Source organism: Anomalospiza imberbis, chromosome Z (genome assembly GCF_031753505.1).
Source record: "Anomalospiza imberbis isolate Cuckoo-Finch-1a 21T00152 chromosome Z, ASM3175350v1, whole genome shotgun sequence".
Taxonomy (NCBI): Eukaryota; Metazoa; Chordata; class Aves; order Passeriformes; family Viduidae; genus Anomalospiza; species Anomalospiza imberbis.
The window spans coordinates 39,390,996-39,413,831 of NC_089721.1; the positions used below are offsets into that span (position 1 = coordinate 39,390,996).

At 39.7% G+C, this 22,836-nt stretch overlaps 1 protein-coding gene across 1 annotated transcript in view; it reads right to left on the bottom strand.

Annotated features, from left to right (window-relative positions):
- Positions 1–13,018: 13,018 nt before the first annotated feature.
- The window catches only part of CAMK4 (calcium/calmodulin dependent protein kinase IV), a 141,972-nt gene continuing 132,154 nt past the window's right edge, over positions 13,019–22,836 (bottom strand). The window contains exons 8-11 of the mRNA XM_068176299.1: positions 21,868–21,943; positions 18,042–18,168; positions 15,849–16,001; positions 13,019–13,711 (exon numbers count right to left, since the gene is read on the bottom strand). Of these exons, the coding sequence (XP_068032400.1) occupies positions 13,538–13,711; positions 15,849–16,001; positions 18,042–18,168; positions 21,868–21,943 (530 nt within the window). The 3' untranslated portion in view covers positions 13,019–13,537. The remainder of the gene's footprint in view (positions 13,712–15,848; positions 16,002–18,041; positions 18,169–21,867; positions 21,944–22,836) is intronic.

Sequence of the window (22,836 nt, forward strand, 5' to 3'; positions counted from 1 at the left end):
GAAGATGTCCAATTTCAAATGTATTTATTTGAACCTGAAATTTATATTATTTTTATATAGCTATAGATGGAGAGGGAAGAAGAACTGTTTTTTAACTGTTTTTAAGTACATCAGAACCAAGAAAGCCACAATATCAGAGCCTCTTCTCCCACTGTTGCATTCTCCTCCTGAATTAGTGGACAAACTAGGTGGAGCCAAGAGGGTTAACAGGAAAGCAGTGGCAAGGACAAAGTGCAGGAACCCATGTTTTGCTTATGCAGAAGAAATGGGAGACAAAGTAAATGCTTAGTATAGATTTCTATCATTTAGGAGTATAGTTATCCAGAAGTGACTTCTGAACAAATTGCCCAAGAATAACAGAGGTCTGGTTTTGCTAGACAAATAGCATGTATATAGACACATCAAATTATTTTTATATGGCTAATCATTTTTTTAAAACTTACTTTTTTAGAGATTTGGGCAATGTGACACTTTACGCTTTGGCACTTTAACTAGGTGCTTTGTATGTGTGTGGGAAAGATGACTGAAGATAAGACAATTTTCATGTTTGGGTTCTGTTGTTCCTCATCTAAAACCTCCAGCATTAAACCTTGCCTGTGATGTGCAGAAGATGCAAAGCTGGGATTAAGCTCAGTTTAGAGGCAGTTAAAGTACTCTACCAAATCTGGCTGGGAGATGGACTGGTACTTCAGAGAGCTTCTGTGCACAGGCCCTGATCTCAAATTTGATGAGTTTATAAATGTGAAACGTGATGAACTTATAAAACATAGCATATATAATTCCTCCAGTAATCGTAAGTAGCCAGAACAGTTTTGATGGTGTGGCCTGGTTGTTTAACCTAGGAGGTTCACTGTTGAAAAAATAGCCCTAATTCTAAAGAAATCACTCAAGTTGTGCCTGTGAAAGTCAAAGTCTGTTTTAACAGTGGGTGTAACTTTGTGCAGCATTTAAGCAATTGTATTTGTATTTTGAGTGCAACTGCAGAATAAAGAATGGATTCCAACAGGCTCGTGATGTAGCTTCTTCCAATACTTGTGCAGCCATATGTAGCATTTTTGGGGAGTTATGTCTGATCATGTGGTCCATCTTCAGTGGCAAGGTAAACTCTAATGATACCAGTTTGTCTTCTTAAATTTGAAAGCTATAAAGCCTGCCTTCACTTAGAAACTTGTTTTAGACTGAGGAAAATGCCCAACTGAAATGTCTTGAAAGCTGTACAAGTAGGATTTTCTCAAGGCTTCAGTTCTAAAACTGTATATGCATGATTTTTTTTTTATGATGACCCCATGATGGTGGTGGAAGAACTTTAATATTTTGACTTAGTATTATTTACTTTTTTGTATGTTTAAGAAGTGATCTATTAACCATAAAGTTAATCTGAAACGTGAGCATATAGCATCTGGCAGAAGGCATATAGAAGCATATTAGATGTATAAAACAAGCTGCAACATGTATATTGACTTGTATTTGATTAGCAACTACAGAAACTAAGACAATCCCTGTATCTTCTCTAGAGCCTTCCCTTGTTTCTCTTGCAAAGCTGGCATAAAGGCAGTAGAGTTCTAAAGCATTTGAATTCAGTGGAAAGAACTGTAGCCTTCTTCTGTTGCTGAGAAAAGGAACTGTCACCTCTGAGAAGCAGCACACTCTTGTAGGGCATGTATCATGTCACCTTCTGCACAGTGTGGTAGGGATAGGTATAGAGGCCACTTGGGATCTTTGGAAAATCCTTAAGGATATTAATTACTGGAATTGTTAAAACATTGATATTCAAACCCATTTCCTGGTGAAAGATAATATGAAGATGAGAGAGATTTTAAACCTATGCTAAATATTAAATGTTCTCAAGAAAAGACTATATCCTGAAGTCCTAAACCACAATTTAAACTTTGTAACACATTCCACCTTTTCCAGTCCTCATTGGGCTGTGCTGGTGACTCAATTTTACAGTTCAGGTAGAGACTGCTTATCATGGAGTTAACCTTCCTTGGGATTGAGCCACTAGCAGGGAGAAAGCAGACACAGATGGTAACAGCATACGGCAGGAGATACCTGTGCACATTTCATAGCTGACCCACGTGATAAGAAATGCCACATCTGGATTAAGGAGCCTCAAATACCAACACATTACCCAGAACTGCCTTCTCCAGAGTTACTTTCTTTAAAACATTTCTTTCAGTGTGCCAAGACACTAGGACAAGCTAATAATCCTCTGAAGTTTTTCTCTGATACAGGTAACCTAAATGGAACTCTTAGAAGATCAGTTACTGCCTGAAGTGCAACCAGAAACTGACCTTGTTCCAGCCCTCACTGGGCCAGTTTGGCTCTGCCCTGGGCTGCAGTGGGGTAGAAGGCACTTCCTGAACTCTGTACCTGGGCCTTGCTGACCTGCCTGCCAGCTCAGACCCCTCTCTGAGGCAGTTTATAACACTGGAGAGAAAATTATTATGCCAAGATTTCCTGAATGTATCAGCCTGTCAGTCTGAGGTGCTGCCTACAATTTGGGTTCCAATCAGGGAGCATTGCTGCTGAGTCATTTGTGTCACTAATTCCAGCTCCAGGGTGAACTGGGGAGGCAAGGCGATGCTCAAGTGGGTGCATTTGAGCAGCAGCAAACACGAGTTTGGTCAACCCATGTTATTCGGGCACCATACAACTCCACCTTGTCTGTATGTCTAACAGGATTTCAAGCTACTCACAATTTGAAGGGAGAAGGAAAGAAACCACAGCAGGCCTTTTCACTGGAGCATAAGCCATGTCTCTACAAACCACCATCTCTTCTGCATACAGGATTAAGGATGCAGGCTGTATGTGCACAGCCATATCTGCAGAATTTCATGGTCTCCCTGTGTCAATCAGCTAAATGAACATAACTGCTCAACATGGGCAAAACATCTTTCTGTTCTGCTGTGTGCCTTCCAGCCCACACCATGGGAATAGAGCTTCAGTGGAAATGAAATTGAGGAAATCTGGTGACCACCACAAGTACCAAAGAAGTAAGGAAGAGGGAAGAGACCCATCATGCACTCTTTTTTAAAATGTCAAATGAAAGTGTGGAGAATTCACCGTGGATGTAAAAATATTGAATCACTTCCCAAAACCACCTGCATTGTTGGATATTTAAGACACAAAGTTTCTGGGACATGTACAGCGTTGAAGGAAACAAGTGCTAGAACTGCTGAGAAGGACATCATAACTACAAAAGCCCAGGGCTTTTTAAACAAGAAAACTGCACTAGGCATCAACAGAAATGCAGAAATTTGATAGTTATGAAGCAGGATCATTATGTTTAACTCCCCAGCTTTCTTAACTCATGAAAACTTCCTCTGACTTGTTAGCTCTTTCTTATTTCTCGTTTCCTTATTTGTCTCAGGCTCACTATAAAACCACTGTAATGTTGTGCTCTACCACGAGCTCCAACTCAGCTGTTTGATGCGCTATTTTTCAGAGGTCGGCCAAAAAGCGAACAACTTTGAACTCCAGGGGGAGCTCAAAGCCAGCTTGATACTTGCCCTCTTTTTTTCCTTCGGTCTTTCCATTGCCCTTTTCCATTCTGTTATGGAGATGTGACCAAGATGATTTCATGAAACTGCAGTAGGAATATATGCCTTGCATTAGCTTGGGAAAAGACTGTTTGGGAAAAGACTGAGCAACATCCATGGAACTGCCAAATTAGACTTCTTTTTTTTTTTTTTTTTTTTTTTCTGGAGCACTGTTGCCATGCAAAATGTCTTATAACGCTTATAATAATTTATTTCTTACACTGCTTCAGGAAGGAGTGATTTTGTAAAATCATCTCCAACAAAAGGGTATGAAGGAACTTTGCATTCAAGCAGTTTGCAAGACTAAGGAGTTGTAGGTGGCAAGAATAACAAGATGCACCAGTGCCAGGGTGCCAGGCAAGAGGGAACACCAGCGAGGGTGACAGATGTGGGAAGAGAGCAGAGAAATTAAAATTAAAAAAAAGTCTTTTCAACACATCAGTCTTGCAATGTTCTCCATTCAGGTAGAACGTGCAGCTTTTGACAACATAGCTCAAGACAGAGTAGTCAACTAAAGGCAGAAAATCATATTCCAGCAAGAAGAGAAGTGTAAGACCTCTGAGGTTTGTCCTGCTGAGAGAGGAGGATGCTGAATGAAGGAGCACATTAATAACCTTTGGATTAGGTTGTAGAAAACAAATCATTGTGAAAGACAAACTGTTAACTGCAACAAAAAGACTTTGTAAAATACTTCCCAGTTAAAAGAGAAGCAGAGTGCACAAGGAGGTAGTAACTAGAGTTAACAACTAGAGTGCACAAGGAGGTAGTAATTTCTTAATTACTGGAAGTAATTAACAAAAAGGGGCACAAGCATCTATATCACATAACCCACCCTGGGGCACAGGGGAAGCCTGGACAGCCCCTAGTTCTGTACTCCACCACTAATAACAGATTTTGTTTGTTATTCAGCTGCTAACTTTTGAGGGAAGAGGAGCAGGGGGGAAAATGCTGTGCCAAGCTGGAATTCAATCTGGACTTTGCAATATAAACAATTAATACCCATGATGACTCCTCTTTATAAGGATGAATATTGTTCCTGGCTCTACACTGAGCATTAGCTGTCAGCAAATAATAGATGTAACCTTTAATAGATTTACTAGTTTATTTAGCATCAGATCAATCATGCAAGACACTTACTAAAAATAGACATCCCAGCACTGAAGCATTTTCTCATGGCTTATCAGCATTCCCATGCAAACACACAAGGAGATACACTGGTCCCACATACAATACATGGAAATAACAAAATGGTCATTTTTTCTGGTTCAAATTTCTTTCTGGTTCACTTGCACAGTATAAAGAAATTTACTACATAAACAGGCTTAATCAGAAGCAAAAGGGTAAAGTTAAACAAGCAGACTATAAACTGCTTACATCTTTGCTAGTATAAGAAAACAGAGTTGACAGTACAGGATTTCTTACACATTAAGCAGTAGAAAAAGGAGTCAGGTACACAGGACATGGAGCTAATTGAGAAAGTCTGCTATATATATTTACATCATTCTTCATTGTTATTAGTTGGAGTCCAGCCTCCACTGCTCTGAGATCAACGAGCTTCTGTAACAGGCTTATAAAATATTTTGTGTTAATTAATCAAAGGCACCATTTCTCTGTTTTTCTTGGAAACATCAGCACATACCCTGACCATCCAGCATAGAGTATTCTTGAATTAACAAAAACACAAAATTCCCTCCTTATGGTCCTCATCCAGCCAGGAGCCTCCAAACCAAGGCCAAGCCAGACATGCACCCTTCATATGTCACATTTCTTCAGGTTAAAATAAATTTAAGCTGATGACCTCCTTACTGTGGATGGGGAGCAGCCAGGCAGCCTCTGCTTGGTACCCCCTGGTCTTGCAAGGGTGTGGTGGTATAGCTCCTGGGGATCAACAGACTTCTTCCCCCGGGCCAGAAAGCCTCAATGAGTCTTCCCTTCTCCTGCTCCCTGACAAGCTGGACCAGCCACCACCACTGCTTCACTTCAAGAACATCCTGTTTATGGACTTGGCAGTGTTGGGTTAACAGTTGGACTGCATTATCTTTCCCAACCAATCTCTTCCAAAGGTCTTTCCCAACCTGGATGGTTCTATGGTTCTATGGTTCTATAGAACCATAGAGGTAGAGGGTTCACCCTCTACCTCTCCATCTTTCCTTCTTCCTGAGCAGCTAACCATTTCAGAGGTAATTTTCTCATGAGCATCGGCCACTCATCTCTGTGCATTCCAAAAAATAAAGCCAAAGAAACCCCAAGGAACAACCAGACTCAGAAACAATGTCCTCTTATGGAACATAAAGTAAAATTTCTGCTATTTAATCAGAAGTGTTAGCGTGACCTCTCATGAGGATGTGGTGTGAACAAGGAAGTGGGTCTTGTGCTCAACAGCACAAAGAAACTGTTTGGGCTAGCTCTCACCGGTTAGTAGTTGTAACTGTCCTTGTTTCTAATTACTTTCAGTAAAAATATCTTAGTTTATAATTATTGTTTCCCTGCAACCAAGATGGTAATGATTTGAGCAGAGCAAACAAGGTGCTTATCACTACACTGAAGGTAGTACATTGATGATGGCACCAGCCTTGGATGCTCTGCAGGGTCCATGTCATTCCCAAGGAAAATACTTCTCAGGGAGGATACTGCTGCAGCAGGGTTTAGGAGATGTTTCAAAGATATTTTTGTCTAAATATAGATACAGTCCATTTGCTTGGATTCATGAAATGTTTCTTGACAAACTTCAGTTTTCTGTAAAAGACTACTTCATGCCCTATAGCCAGCTGAGGGAGAGACAACTGGGGGACATATTAATAGTGCAAACAATACAACTTCAATGTCTTAAAAATGAAGGGTAGCATCAGCGGTGATGTTTTTCCATCTGGAGGAGTCTGTCACTGGATAGATATGTTTGCACTACTTCCATAAACATGGCTGGTGGGCATGTCAGGAAAATAACAGAAATCAAAAAGCTTGAAACATTGGAATGTGCATATACAGACACTTTTCACTTTATCCTTTATTGTCACAAAACTAAAAAGGAGGTCCTTTTGGTGTGTTCTGTAGCAGACCTCTGGTGTGTTTGTTGTGGGTGATTATTGTACAGTGTTATCTGGGGATTTGTGTAGCTGTGCTCATTCATGCAGATATCAGATTTGTAAGTAATATCATCATGTTTTGGGATCTGAGGGCTGATAGGATAGTGCAGACCCATATGCACAGTGGTGGATGAACAAATATGCCTCAGTGGCTCCTAGAACTTACTATCTCTGGGACAGATCACATGCCATTTGCAGCTGTAAATCAAACCAAATGGTTTGTCCTCTGCTTTCAAGTGACCAGAATAGCTGCTTTGAGTAATTTGAAATAATAATTTCAATTAGAAGAGCTACCCCAGATCCACCCAACACAGGGATAAGAATTACAGTCTTTTTTCTTTTTGATGGACTTTCCCTCTGTGTACTTATGCAGATACAATGATTGGCTCCAGAGTTTTGTATTACAAAGCAGATAATTATTTACAGTTCCAGGCAACAAATGGGACCACATGCTCCAAACTGACTTTGCAGCTTCCTGTGCCAACACTGTAAATGGCAATGTTGCATAAAATATGATTCTAAGTGTATCAACTCATATTATATAGACAATATTAAGAAGGTCACTGGTCATAGCACACATGATATTTTTCAGAATTCCCAGGCTTGACTTGTCTCTTTGGATTGACCTAAACAAGTCTTCCACAGAAGTAAAAAGGTGCTGTTGGCAAAGGAGCTTCCTGGTTCTGAGGAGCAGATCCTAGCACGGTGCTGTTCTTGTGCCTCTTTGCTCTGGGCCCCTCAACCTGTGCCTACAGCAGCCCAGGTGCCTTCATTTTCTTTTGGGAAAATAACCCAAGAAGCTCAGTTATTTTCTGTGTCTGTCTGGCATTTGTTGCACACCACTGAGATATTTCTGTCAGCCAGGTATAGGCTCTGAAGAAAGGAATCTGAAGGTTCCAGGAAACAGCATGAGTCTGGGAAATGGAGAGGGAAAATAGAAATACCTCACCTGGGGTACTAACTGTCAGTGACAAATCACACCAAGGGTGGCTCACAGAGAAATACATGATGAATAGTGATGAAACCCAGACTCTTCTGGAAGCAGAAGAGCAGAAGTGAAACCATCTGATGGAACCAAGGGCAGCAGGAGATTTGTCAGGGCAGAAAAGATGAAACCTGCCAGATGTCAGATGGCTCTTTACTCACTGACTGGCAGCTGACAGATGCTCCTGGGTGTCCCTGGGCCAGGAAAAAAAAAAAAAAAACTATGAAGCACAAAAGGGAAGAATAACAACAAGCCCTCTAGCCATTAATGTTAACAGTTTCTTGAAGCCAGAGTTTCAAACAGAAAAAAAATATCCCTTTCTTTTAAGCTTTTCTCTTTATGTATCTTCCTATAGGAGGAACTCTGTGCTGCTTCATAGGGGCAAACACATGCTGTTTAATATACCTTTGCCAATAAACATCTTCCTGATATACAAATAAAGGGCCAGACTGTTCTCAGTCACACATGCTGTGGATGGAGCATCACTGGGTAGGGCCTCTGTACAGTTTGGGGCAGCTCCAACTCCTCACAAAATGCTGTGCTTGTGTTGTCACTCCTCTTCGACCCCTGTACTGAGCACACAAAAGGAAGGCACTGAAATAATCTTTTTCTCAGCTGTGTCTTGGAAGGAGCCAGAGCTGGGCAAAACTCTGTACCACTGAATTTGTTATCTTTCATACCTTGATATGCATTACTGAATTTCATCCAGCAATGATCTATATATACCAGACTGTTAATCATTATAGTTTCAGGTGCAGCTGAGTAATGCTGGCAAGGGAAAAACAATGGCTTAAAACTGCCACTGCTGCAACTTTTAATACAGACTTGGTTCTCAGATTGCTCAGCAGTCTCTGCTTCTTATTTGATAAATTTATATATTTATGTGTTGATGTACATAATCAGATTTTAATTTATAATTTTACTGCTAAATTCAGAATTGGGCCACTTCATGTTCCGCTGTATTCCTGCTTCTCTACTATGCCTATTCCCACAATATTTGAATGCCTTTCAATAATAAATGCATTCATGATCTCTTTTCCACTCAGGAGGGGTAGAAGACAATGTAAGTATTTGGTGCATTTTTAGTTATATGCATATATATAAGTCTATCCTTATATTAGTTAGAGGATTCACACTCCAAGGAATCCTCTTCACTGCCCCTCCAGCAATCTTCTGAATTAACTCTGGCCAGAAATTTTACCTCCCAGAGATAAAGAATCTGCAGTCTTGCCAGTAAGAATTTATATGTTTTCTGGAACTAAGATCATAAAATCACAAAATCAGAATGGGTAAGGCTAGAAGTGACCATTAGCACAGTCATCTGCTCCCAGCTCTCTGCTCAAGCCAGGTTTCCCAAAGCACATTACATAGGATTGTGTCCAAGTTCTGGAATATCTCCAGTGAGGGAGACTCCACAGCCTCTCCAGACAATCTGTCCTTGTGTGTGGACACCTCCACAGTAAAGAAGCTCTTTCTCCTGTTCAGGGGGAACATCCAGCACACCAGCTCCTGCCTATTTCCTCTTGTCCTATTGCTCGGCACTATGGAACAGAGCTTGGTCCATTCTCTTGGCACCCTTCTTTCAGGTATTCCCATATATTAATGAGGTCCCCTCTCAGTCATCCCTTCTTAAGACTGAATAGGCCAAGCTCCCTCAGCCTTTCCTCATAAAAGAGCTGTTCCTGTCCTGTCATCATCTTTGTAACTCTCTGCAAGCCTTGCTTTGGAGCTCTGTGTCTACACCAGGCAAATATTTCACACATTTTTTCCCCTTTTCCTTCCTTATTTTCTTCTTATTCTGCAATGCAGCTGATGGTTTTTTGTTCAACAAAACATGGTCTTGTTCAGGGGCTTATCAGGGAATTTTATATAAATTTCTTTATACAAAAGAAGAATGAACTCTCTTTATGTTCCAACTGGATTAATTCTGATAGGGAATAAAGAATATTCTTTGAGCTGTTATTGTTTTATAAAGTAACTTTACAGGTGTGCTGCCTGTCTCTTTGTTACCTTAGTTATCTTCAGGACTTGTGTGTATCCCTGCCCCTGGTCTCTAGGTGTAACTGTGCATCTTTCTTGGTCAGCCTCTGATATTTTTTGTTACATGAATTGCATGCCTTCATAAGCTGTGCACTCATAACCTCAGCAGCAACAAGGTTGGCTCAGCCACCTTCTCCAGGAGAAAAAGCCTCTGCAGAAGCCTGGGGTCAAGGCACTGTGCTGATGTTTGTGTCTGCCATCCTGTAAGCAGGCTATGTGTAGGACAATGTGCAAGGATCTGCAGGGAGTCCTCCACCCTACACTTTATTATGCTGCTCTTAAAACCCCAGAGATGACCCAGCATGTGTGCAAGAGCTGAGGGACATTTATCTAGAAACAAGGGTTTATTTTCCAGAGTCCTGCTGCATTTGCTGCTTGTCTGATACTGCTTTCCGTCTGCTGAGTTGGACACTAACAACTCCCAATATAATTTTCCCTTTTCCTGCTGCTTGGCAGCAGAAAATGTGGTGTTGTCTTCACTTCTCCTGCGGCTGCCAACTGTGTCTCTGTTCCACTTGCAGTGTGAGTTGTAGGAGAAGGTGATTCATTTGGAAAGTGTGGAGGCCTAGCTGCTAGTGAGACACAGCCTCCTCCTGCAGCCTTGGCCTCCCTGCTGGTCTGAGCCACTTCAAAAACCTTTTTGGTTGATGCTTTGATCCTGCTTTGCTACCACACAGTGTTTCAGAGCATTTTGCTGTATTTACCAAGTCAAAGGGACTGCTGGGCAGTTTTTGTCACTCTGTGTGTCCAACAGCCTGCTCATTTGTGTGGACAGAGTCCTTAGTACCGTTATTCTGAAGAACCTGCTGTATCAAAAACTTTTGCCTGGATGTTACTCTGCATTCAGAAGTTTGCTTATGGTGTGTCTGCCTCTTTACATCATGTTTGCACACTGTAAAGTACAAACTTCAGCCAGCAAACCAGCACCAGGCTCTTACAGTGCAATCTACTGTGTCATGCACAAAATTGCAAACAAAAGTGTTTGGAATTACAGGAAATCTGTTCTATTTTAGAGGGAATCTTTCTGAACCTGGGAAAACTCCTGATGTGGTACAAAGGCAGGACTTACTTAGCCATTTAACAGCCATCATCTTAGCTCTAAAATATTAGCCTACAATTGGCTAGTGCTGCAATCTGCTTTCAAAGGAAAAGCTTTGCTAAGTTCAAATACTTCAAAGATATTGGAAGGTTTCCCCTTTATTACTTAAAGAACTTTTTTAATATGTTAAATATTCTAAAAAATTAAAGCTCAGGATTTCAATAGAAAGAGCACAAGTAACTTTCTACTTGGTTTATAACCACAGATTTGGAAATATCTGGTCCATCCCCAGTAGTTTTCAAGTGTGTTCACATTTTTCAGCCACAGTAAGACATTGATGTTGTACATCCCAGTCTGCATTACAGCAGATGCTACCAGGATGTGATTTTTCAGACAAAGCCAATGGAGGTAACACCTGCATTTTCCAGTGCATGCATACACGCAACTGCTGTCATACATCAAATGTATCAGTCAGGCACTGTGCTTTACTGAGTCACGTACTGGTAATCACAGCCTCAGCACAGACATCCTGACTGCTGAAAGTTGAGTATGATAAAAACAAAAACAACTGAAGCCCCAGAGCCTTTATGCACAAGACTGATTTGCCTCTGAAGATCATGCTGCCACAGAGAGGTCTCCTCTTGGATAGCATCAGTTCATTGTTATGCTACGCTGTGGTATAATTTAGCAAAAACCACCACTGGGAGTCAGCTGGGACTGCTTTTCAACTCAACAAACTGTGCCTCAGATGAAGGAATTTATGCTCAAGCTCTCACAGATGTGCAGTTACTCCTCAGCCAACTCCACTTCTGCAGGTTTGAACCAATTATCCCAAATGAAGGAGAAATGGCACAGAAATCCAGCCTCTCCCATCAAACTTCCCTACTGACTGAACTTGGATGACTTCACCACAGTATGAGGGTGGAGTAAATTAGCTGAGAACTGCATTTCTTCTTTAGTGACCTCAAAGGAGGTAAGACAGAGAGTTTTTAAAAAGTGAGACAGGGAGATGTATCTATGATCTTCTCCAAAGTTATTAATCTTGCTGTACTTGTTTCCAAGGGAAAAATCTGTAAAAGTGTCATATTGGCTTGCACACAGCTGCTATGCCCCCACCAGATGTTCCAGCTGACCTCAAAGTGTGTGCTTTAAAAACTGAATGGATGCATGTACTTTACTTTTCAACCCTTCTTAATTAGCAAAACTTTTTGTACAAGTTCAAAGAGTTCTGCGAAATGGATAAAAAATCTCAAGTATAATAGATTCATTAGCATGCATTTCCACCCAGTAAAGACAAGATCTTTAATGCTTCTTTATATATTAATTTAGGGCATGTTTTATTTATTAAATCTATCATACGAATAACATTTTATTACCCTTTAATTTAATCAGGAAATATAGTTATTGAATGTGTTATTAAAGTCTTGTTTTTTTCAGTAGCTGCTATATTTTTTCAAGGCAAGTTGTGCAAGGCCTAACAACAACATAAAAACAATTAAAGCTAAATAAGAATGATGTTTATATTAGGATGTTAGGTAACTATCAGTATTAAAAAGTTTAACAAGCACAAATGACATTTTTGTACATCAGATTCTTTTTGCCATTTTTGTAATATATCAGTACAATAGTCACATGCTGTCAAATAGATAACAAACAAGTGTAAGTGGTCATACACACTGATGCACATTAGTTTTTCAGTTCCTATCAATCACATTCAACAAGAACATCAAGATAGCTAAAGAGCCTGACCCTACTTTTGCAAGCTGATTGATGCACACAGCTGCTAATTCAAGACACAGCTCTGAGTGGATGCAAGATCGTGCTGGTGGATCGCTTTACAGGAGGCATCCTTTGTTAGGAAAAGGGGGACTAATTACAAGTGGAAACTGCTCACTCATGAGGTTACACTACCCAGGAGCCAACTAGATTATACTACTTGCTCCCAGACCTTGCATAAGAGTGTTTCCTCAAAGCAAAATCAGTAATTGTGAAATAGCTTCCTTCAAGCATTTACAACTTATTTAAATGCAGATTATTCCCTTAGGGCCTAAAAAATGCCATCTAGCTGCAGATTAGAATTTTAATTAATAAATATAATGATATGCCAGAAATTTGCATGTACTCTAATCCTTGTTTAGTCTGTGGGTTTTTTTTTTTGCTAACACTTTACTGTGGAATGAAATCGCAGAGTAATTTTGGTTGTTGTTAAAAAACTGCATATAAACAAGAAAAGTCAGAATAAGGCATTCTCAATGCAAGCTTGAGCAATGTACATTTTCATGCCCAGTGGAACTACCATTTCAATTTCTTCTCAGAAGTAGTGGAATGCTTTTTGTGGATTTTTTTTTTGCATGTAAATCCCCAAGTACTTTTTCAGTTTTACAGATAAAAACATTATTTCATACACCAGTTTGAAAAGCATTGTTTTGATATTTCCTTCCATTTTGTCTGCCAGAGGAATATGAACCTGGAAGGAAACAGTTCAAAGAAACTCACAACATAGATAAGACACCTACTTCCATAAAACCAAACAAAATAGCATTTTGTTTCAAATGCCACCTAGAAACACTAGATAGATGAAGTATACACATTATGGTAGGTAGTTAATAATCCCCATGTTTTCACCTGCTGATATTACTGCAAATTGCACTGTTTCCATGACATGCCTAATGGAACAGTTTACTATTTTCATAAGCAGTCACATGCACTGAAGGTAGGATCACCTGGCGGGGCCTGTGGCACCCGGAAGCAGAACCAGAGAGGCCAAGCTTGCTAATCTCTCTCGCTAATGACAAGGTAGCTGGTGTATGAAATGACATCTCTGCCGACAAAAGCAAGCGACATCAACCTAAGGCATTTCTTCTGGAGCCGCTGCCACTGCCGCCGCTTCCTGAGTGGGTTTATCTGCGGGCTGGGTGTCACAGGTGGGGGCCGGGCTGTGGCCGGGCTTGTGGCCCTCGTGGGCGCTGTGGCTGCTGGCGCTCCCGAGGCGTGTGGAGGCCACCACGGCTTTCACTGCGGCCTGGGAGAGAGGGGACCAAGCAAACATTCCTTAGGGAACACAGTCCATGGGCACTCAACACTGCCCCAGCAGCAGCAACTGCGTTCAGTCTTCCTGGGAATGTCACCTTTGGATACCTGCCTGGGCCTAGGTGGATTTAGAAGGCCACCTGGAATATTGGATTGAGGTTTAAAATTGCTGCTTTCACAAGGTTACAGGTTGGGTGACACGAACACAACCTTTTTACTTTTTTTTCAGCTATACCTCCTGTGTTCCATGCTGAAGTTGGACAGCAAAAAAGAAAGTCATCATCTTCTGTCATAATAATAAAAAACAGTATTATCACTGTTTATCCATCTGTATTATCACAGATTATTCCATGAAAATTTCACAAAGGAACACATTATTTATCACTATTGCACTCTTGCATATTCCAAGCGCAATGTTGCGGAGCAGATAGGCAACTTCCTAAGTATAGACATATGAAAATGCACACTAGGAGTAGGATTTCATATCACATGAAGTATCACAAAATGAAGACACACATGAAGACAGTTATATTAGCCTTTGCCTTGAGCAGTTTTATTGCCTGAAAAAAACCAGACATACAGAGGTGAGGAAAATAAATGCTAATTTCTGTGTATGACAGCTCAAGCTATTTTTGATTTGGCAGCTTTTGCTTAGGCATCAAAGAAGTGGGTCTGCAGGAAGAGATGAAGAACATAGCAAGTTTTCTGGATTCTTTGGAGAGGTAGTCACAGACAGACACACAAAACATACAAGAAAGAAACAAACAAAAAAACTCCCATAAAGAAATAAAAAGGAAATAAAGATGATGTTTGTGAAAAGCAGACAACATAAACATTGTCAAGAAAAAAGAATAAGCTACAACAGATTATGAAGAAAAACTATAAGGCATAAACCAAAGAAAGTGGCAAGAATTTTGAGAGAGAATTTTTGAGATTTTCCTCTTAAAGGAAAAATCCCAGACATCCACATTAGTGGTGAGAGGACTTTGGAAAACTGATTACAAACAGAACAAGCCACTCAATGATACTATAATGTCTAATGACACTTTCAGTGTAATTTACTCTCACAAGCAGTGTTGAGTGTTTATGAAACGAATTCAACACAGCCTATGAGAAACCAAATCCTGACTGAAACATTTAGAGTTGCTGTTCACATAAAGAAAGCCTGCTGATGGTCTTTTATGTCAGGAAAGAGGAAATAATTACATATTATTCTTACTAACAAAACAACAGCTAAAGTGTGTACTCAGTACTTTGATGTATGCTTTGGTTTTATTTTTTTGACCAGGAATTAATTGTCTAAAAATGTATTGTTTCTTTTACAGATATATTTGTAGAAAATAACTAACTCTATAAGAACTGCCAACTGCAATCAATCCTCTTAATAATTGGAGATTTCTGTGCTGAAGTATCCCTGGAATTATCTCCTGATCAGATGAAAATCTTTAAAAACTGAAAAACGGATTAGGGGAGAAGAAAGTTTCCTGATACTACGTCAGTCGGGTGCCTAGTTGCCTGTTATTTGTACCTAAAGACGTTTCTCTGCTTCTTCCCATGGCAGATATGTAGACTGGATGGTAAAGGAACATCCTGGGGATATTTTATGGACCTACACATCTGAAATACTGACTCTAGTTCATACAGACAGATGGCTTAAACCTCCTGCTTTGTATTGATAGGTATGGGTGGGTTAGGGATCAAAATATGCTTCAGTAGACTAATTTTCTTCTAGATTTATGGATGCTCATTAAGAAATTGCTCAGTATGCTGTTCTTTCTGGTCAGTATTCTAAGGTTGCACCAGCAGTACAGGACAGATACATGGACAGAAGCAAGAAAGGAAGATGGGAAGAAAAGATGGAAAGTAAGGACTCTGTGAAAGCCATGTACATCCTCAGCAGTTCTATCTGTGTAGATACAGTTTTGAACCAACTTCACCCATTTTTGGTTTGGCTTCAGTCATTGACTGAATCAGCTTCAAACCTCTTCAATTTTCATCAGACATCTTAAATAAAAGGCTGTCATAACACCATGGAATACTGTCCTCAAAAATGTGCAAGGTTTCTGCAAGGCTACTAATTTAATTGCATGCTTTCATAGCCAAAACAGAGACTATGAGCAGAGACTTGCCTTAAGTTTACGCCGAGCATTGAATTCTTGAAGTTTCTTTTGTGCGTTGTCCATATGTGCAAAGTTTATTGCCTTCCCTGTGACCCATGGGTGCTGCAAAGCCTGTAGAGTGGTGAGGCGTTTCTTGGGGTCTAAAACAATCAACTTTTTAACCTGCATCACAAGCAAGAAATACAAAAGATTGTCAACCTTATTCTTCATTCAAATTTACTTAGTTTTGCATCTGGGGGCTCTGGCCTTGGTTTGGAGAACATCTTAGGTGAGACATACTAAGAAACCAACAACAATTTTCATTTGTGTCTTTGCAAGTATTTTGCTTCTGGCATTTCTTGGTCCTCCATAAATAACATCTGATTAAGACAGCCACTAAGGGGGAAGAGAGAAGAGAAAGTATCAACTGGTTACCAATATATTAAGGGTATGTACCAATGCAGCTGACTTGCTCTTTCATGTCTGACTTGTTACAAGAACCCTAAGAGATTCTCAAAGTCTCTGAGCAGTATCTCTACTTTAGGATTTGGACAAGTTTTAATCTGGATTAGAAGGTTTAAATTATGCGCATGCAGCTCCTGCATACTTGTACCACACAGTCCCTGTCATATATATCACAAAGAAAATTTTTGTTTCAGTCACTGAAAAACCTCATGTACACATAAAAAAAAGCATTGTACAAGTGTTTCTGTCTTAGCCCACTCTGAAACTAATGCTGTTTACACCATTCCTTCTATCACCAAAGCCAGCAAACCTGGACTTCTACAAACATGACAGTAGGATTTTTCTGGGAAAAGGTACTGCAAACATACCCCTGGGACTGGAGATGGTCCTGCTGGATACAAAGTGTGTCCAGTCAAGCGACATTCCATGAGTTTTATTGTATCTCTGGACAAGTGGAGTTTTAAAAAAAGAAGAGAGGTGAGGATGGAGTAACAAAGTACACAGATGGCACTCTGCAGAGCCACACTTACCCAGCTCTCCTGACTGCAGACCCTCTTGGAGCACTGCAAGTGGTGGCACAGGGCTCCACTGCTCCTATGTGCCCAAGGGTGAGGGAAAACTTGCCTTAGGGTTCTCTGAAATCTCCCTACAAACAGCTTCTAAACAAAGTTTCTGCCCTGAAGTGGATGCAGGAGTAGGCATTGTGGTGAATATTGGTTGTGTCTCCAAGGAAGACCTTGAGTTTAGCCAATCACTTCAGCTGAACACTGAACTGCCCACAGCATGGATTTTGAGAGTCATGGTCATCATCATTATCTACCATTTGCTATGCAATATTCAAAGCTAAAAATTTGAGCTTTACTTTACTAAAACAGTATGGAGCAGTTTGGACAAAAGCTTTACCTGCAGACTGCTGTTTATCTGTCATTAAATTATATTTTTTTGGCCTTCAAAAAACTTCATATCTCATAAAACACCAAAAGACTACTTTGAACTTCTACAGTCCTTCCATTTGAAATATCCTGAAGTACTTCACTAACACCAATGATGTAGTATTTTGTGACACAATTTGTATAAGTATATATGGAACAGAGCACTTGTGTTTTCAGTGCTTATGAAATAACTGAATTATGCAAGTTATAATTGACAAAAGTCAGATTCAAGCATACCTATCTTTGCAGATCAGTGTCTCCTGGATCCAAATTATTTTATCCAGTAATAAAAGAATACAGTGCAGATAGCATGCCAGCCCTTGCATTTTGCTAATGGAGCATATTTAAAAGTAGTCAGTCTTTCCTCACCTACCAAAAAAAAAAAACTTTAATGGACAGAAAAAATATGTCAGAAAAAGCAGAGGGAGGAAAGTTTAATTCCTTTTTATATTCTACCCCAAAATGCAGGCTTGAAAACTGCATAAAAAGAAGGGCTTGTTTCTACATTCCCCTGAAGGTGTTTGCCTGGAAAAGACGAATGGTGAAACATTTCAGAGCTGAAAGGAAAGGCAGACATACATGAAGACTGTGACTGCTGCCAACAATCTATGGCTTCCTTCACAGAAGGACCTGAATATCCATATTCTGAGAGCAAAATTACAGGACTGGACTAACAGGGGATATTAACAGCACCATAATAGAGCAAAGACAAGAGGAAACAATTATGAACAATTAATTTACCAGTTATTCTGCCCCCACCCCAAAATGGACTATTTCTCAGTGGCAGAAATACTAAATACTCCGGTCTCATGTTTGCTTTACTTACTAAATCCTTGGCGTTCAGAGACACATCATCCCACCAGGGGGACACAAAGTCATATTCACAGCTCAGGATTCTCTTAAACATATACTGATCTCCCCTTTCATCATAAAATGGTTCAAAGCCACAAAGTCTGAAAGGATAAGAAATAAATTAATTTATCAAAATTGAATTAGTCTTGGGTTATTAGAAACAGTTCATGGTAGTATTTTTCCCTACTTTGTGTCCTGTAGATCACTTTGGGAAACCAGACCTGGATGTAAGTCATGAACTCCTAATTCTCTCTACAGAGCAGAGAGAAATGTGGTCATAAATATTCTTAAGCACTGGGAAAGGCTTTTCTAATTGTAATTTTTCTGTTTTCACATGGAACTTCACATGGAATAGTTTAATTGGAACTATTAAAATAAGGTCATAGAGCATTTATCATAATCCCTGTAACTCTTGCCAGAGGAATAGGAATTAGCTGAGGAACACATTTTACACATGAAGTTAGAAGTTTTTATATATCCAGTTAGGAATGATTTTTAGACATGTTCATCCCTGTACATTTTTTCACCCTATCAGCCACAATATGTAAAAACCTTTGGCAAGTTTTCATGATTAGGCCTCATCTTTACTTAGGTAACCTACATACAGTCTAGAAGTCTTGTGATCTCACTAATGACTGCATTTATAAATATATTGAATAATACAGATCCCAGCAGAGTTCCACACTGCTGGCCTCAGGGACAGAAGACTCACAGATGTGGTTTCCATTTGTATAATGTCCTTTTTTTATTGCTTCACTGCATTTTAATCACGCCTGCACACATAATCAGATTTTTTAAAGTGAATTTCCTCTTCAGCCAGTATGTGATCTGAGCTTAACAGAGAAAAGCTATCTCCTCCTCTGCTTCCAAAAAAATGTAACAAGCAGTAAGATGATGAGAGGAAAACAGCAGATCATAATGATCAAGACAGCAGCAAATCTAGAAAAGCCTTACTTAACTTGTTTTTGTACTTTTAAGCACAATGTGCTTACTGTTCTAAAAAAGGAGGCTGAGGTTCAAGGAAGAAATGTGGTTTTGGGAGTGGCTCATAGCCGTGGGTGGAACAGCTGCATCACATTCCACTGCTGAAGAGGAGAAACACCTCATTGCAAGCACATTCTGCGCACATTGTTTTTCCAAGTCTGGCAGAGGTGTATTAAAACACAAGGATCCAGCCTCCAAACCTTGTACTTCAGTAGGTGGTGGCCAGGCAGAGCCCTTCTGCTGCTCCCCTCCTGTTTGCTGCCTCTCCCATCACCACTTCTGAGTTTGCAGCAGGTCCCTGCTGTCCCCAGGGAGCACCCCTGAGCAGGTCCCCTCACTGGCTCAGCCCAAACTGCCTTTTGATTCTGGGTAACCAATGACAGCAAGAACCTGCTTAAGCCTTGCTGTGACTGTGTTGGAAGCCTCTTAAGTGAGCTTTCTCTTTTCACTGTAACTCATTACTATCACCTATTGTTTTCCTACTAACAATTTCAATAGATATGCTTCTACTTAAAAATCCATTTCAGCAGACAGAGTTTTTGGGGTTTTTTTTTCTACATGCCAAAATAGATGAGTAAATCTGGAGGTGTGATTTCAAATTAAATTAATTGAATCAGTACAAAACCTAGTGTGGCTGCTCTTGATTTTATTTTATTTTGAAATAACATTTTATTATTGTGATTCACTTTAAATCAGTTACCTACAAATAAAGGAAAAGTCAATGTAAACAGCTTAAAAAACAACTAAAAATTACCAGATGGGATCTTGTGTCCTTTTAAGTAACTTGGTAAAAGAACACCTTTAATTAAATCCATGCAATTTTAACTACAAGCAAAGCCTCTGTATTTTCTGACCACTGTCTACATCTCAAACAGAAGGACTGAGATGCAGAAGGATTTCTGCCTGCTTTAGGAATACAAAGAAGGACTGCTCCTCTTGACTTTTAAAACTATACATGTGGCTTCCCTTGAATTATGACAGTTACCACCAGTAAGTCTTAATATAATTTGCCTCAGTAAAAACTGTTCTGTCAAAATATGTGTCAGTTTTTTTTAATCAAATGCTAAGTCCACTTTGATTAATGGCAAGATACAGTTTTATGTAGATCCTCTGTAACATGGTTGTTAACTTTTACATCCACTCCATTTTGGGGGGACATACAGGAATGTTGGGGTTTTTTTTGTCTCTACGTAAGTGGGTTTCCTTCACTGAACTATGAGACTGAGACATTTAACATTGTTCTCTGGGCTCCAGAATTAATGATTTAGTAATTTTACATGTACATTTCTGGTCTCAGTTTCTAATCCATCAGATATATTGATCCACAAAGCTTTACACACAATAGAAGAGTTTTAAATGTGGAGTACTGTAAAAGCTAAATGGAAGAGACAGCTAAGTGGACTTTTGCATCTTATTCCTGTAGATCAAATTGGATTTTGAGGTGGGATTAGGACAGGATTAGAAGGAGGAAGAATGGAAGAGTATCTATAGTCAAGCAGCCCCATCCAGTGCAGGAACTCACACACTTGTATTTATGCACATGCAGAGGTTTAGTGTGGCTTGGGAGCATCCCCTGAACAGCTAGAAGGTTTTGAGAAGCTGCATACAGAAAATGCCACTCCAGATATTTAGATAGAAATTGTTTGGAGTTTGTTGGAGCTTGCTTACACTTCAAAATAAGTTCTGCTTAAGAAAGGTTCTTAGTTTGAAGTGCAATAACTTCGTTAGGCCTTGAGTAACTAGGAAAGGCCATAACTTAATCTAGGTGGCTTTGCAAAGGGACAACAAAAGTCACCTCTCCAGTCCTAGGGACCGCCTTGCTGGCAAGTTTCACATCTCTCTGTCATGAGTGGAAACCTTAGAGGTGACAAGAAATGAGCACCTGGCAGGCAATATCTGAGACGTGATCTTCAATACAAGGTCTGGATCTTAAACCAGACCATGACACAAAGATACACACATTTAAAAGGAGCAAATAACAAAATAGTGAATAGGAATATTGTAGCCTATTATTTACAGGTACCCAAAAAGAGACCTTTGAATTATTTGAAGCTTATGTGCAGAAGAAAAGATGAATGTTTTCTGACATTACTATCAGAGTGTTTATATATCCATACATGGACTTTTAGTATAAACTTTAGAGAATATAATTCTTTCTTTGCAAAAGATAAAAATAACTGTGTTATTCCACACTGTACTTGCTGGATATAGTAATTAGCAGGGGAGGGATAATGGCCCAAAAGTATAAAATCCTCCATATCTTTAAGTTACATGTGTAAAATGTCATTTTCTTCCCATAAAAGGCATCCTAGAAGTATTGTATATAACTACACAATCCGTCTAAGCATCTTCATTGCCAAGGGTCTAAATTAGGTCTCATAATTATTCTCCCATAAAGAAGAGAGTCAATACATCATATACAATTTTCCCTTCTCAGTAATCTTCCTTTGAAAGATTCAATCAATACAATAAAGTAATTGTAATACTTAACAATTGAATAATGACTAACAACAATAAGAGTTAGACACAAATGCCTACTTAAACACAAGTGTTTGGAACTTTTGGTCTGTATTCGTCACATTAGTAGTATGATTCTGCACAGGTCTTGCTGCTGTTCAGGAAGAAGTGTTATATTTATCAAATATTTAAACTGAGTGTTTTGCCATGTTCCTCTAGGATTTTACTTACTTCAGTAAGGTTAGGAATATAATAATTAAAGTTTGGGATCTTGTCTTTTCCAATGGCACAGCTCATAGCGTAGGAAAATCCTGAGGGTGCTAAAAAGTGAACCTCTCTGCATCACTGTCTGCACTTACAGGATGTAGGTGATAATCCCCAGGGACCACATGTCCACCTCAGGGCCATAAGCACATCCCCGTAGTATCTCTGGTGCTGCAGAGGACAAAACACTTGTCAGTAACACAAAAGCTGAGTGAAGAAATAACAGACACAAAATAAACTGAAGTCCATGCACAGTCATGTCTTTCATAAAAAATTATGAGTGCCCATTTAAGCCCTTAATTAGGCAAATGAGCCCTTTCACTGAATATAAAACAAGAACAGTCATGCCCAAGCAAAGCCAGAATAAAATGCTGTCGCTGTAGAGCAGGACGGTAATAAGAACTCAAAGGCTAGAGAATGAACTGATTTATTTCAAATGCACCGCTCTATTTATAGAGAACATCGTGCGGACTAATTTCATTGGTCTTAAGAGTAAAAACATCTCACACCATTGGTGTGCTGTGAATGAGGCACAGTGGCAGAACATATCTATAAACAATGTGAACAACAAGATAGATTAGAGGATTATTTACATTCCTTTCTAACTGTCTCTCAGGCTCTTTGCCTGGTTAGAAAACCATCTCTTTTTCTCTCTGAGTGAACTGAGAATATCCACAAAATGCAAAGTGAACTTTGGTTTCAAATTGTTTTTTATGTTTGTGGAAGGAACCACAGAAAGCTACAGCTGCACTGGAGCTACAATGTGACCAAGAAGGTTGTGCTTTAAGTTCAGTATTTTACTTAGTGTTTTTATGAATACATCAACAACAAAAATGGGGCCAATGAAAATCTCCATCCTTGACTGGATGCAGAGGCAAACACTGGAACCAAGGATGAGGAAAAGGCTCAGATGCCTTCTTTGCCTCCATCCTCAACAGTAAGGCCTGTTTATCCTCAGGGAACCAGCCCCAGCTGGCAGACAGGGACAGAGAGCAGAACAGACCCTGTGCAATCCAGGAGGAGGGAGGTAGTGACCTGCTGAGCCACTTAGACACTCACAAATT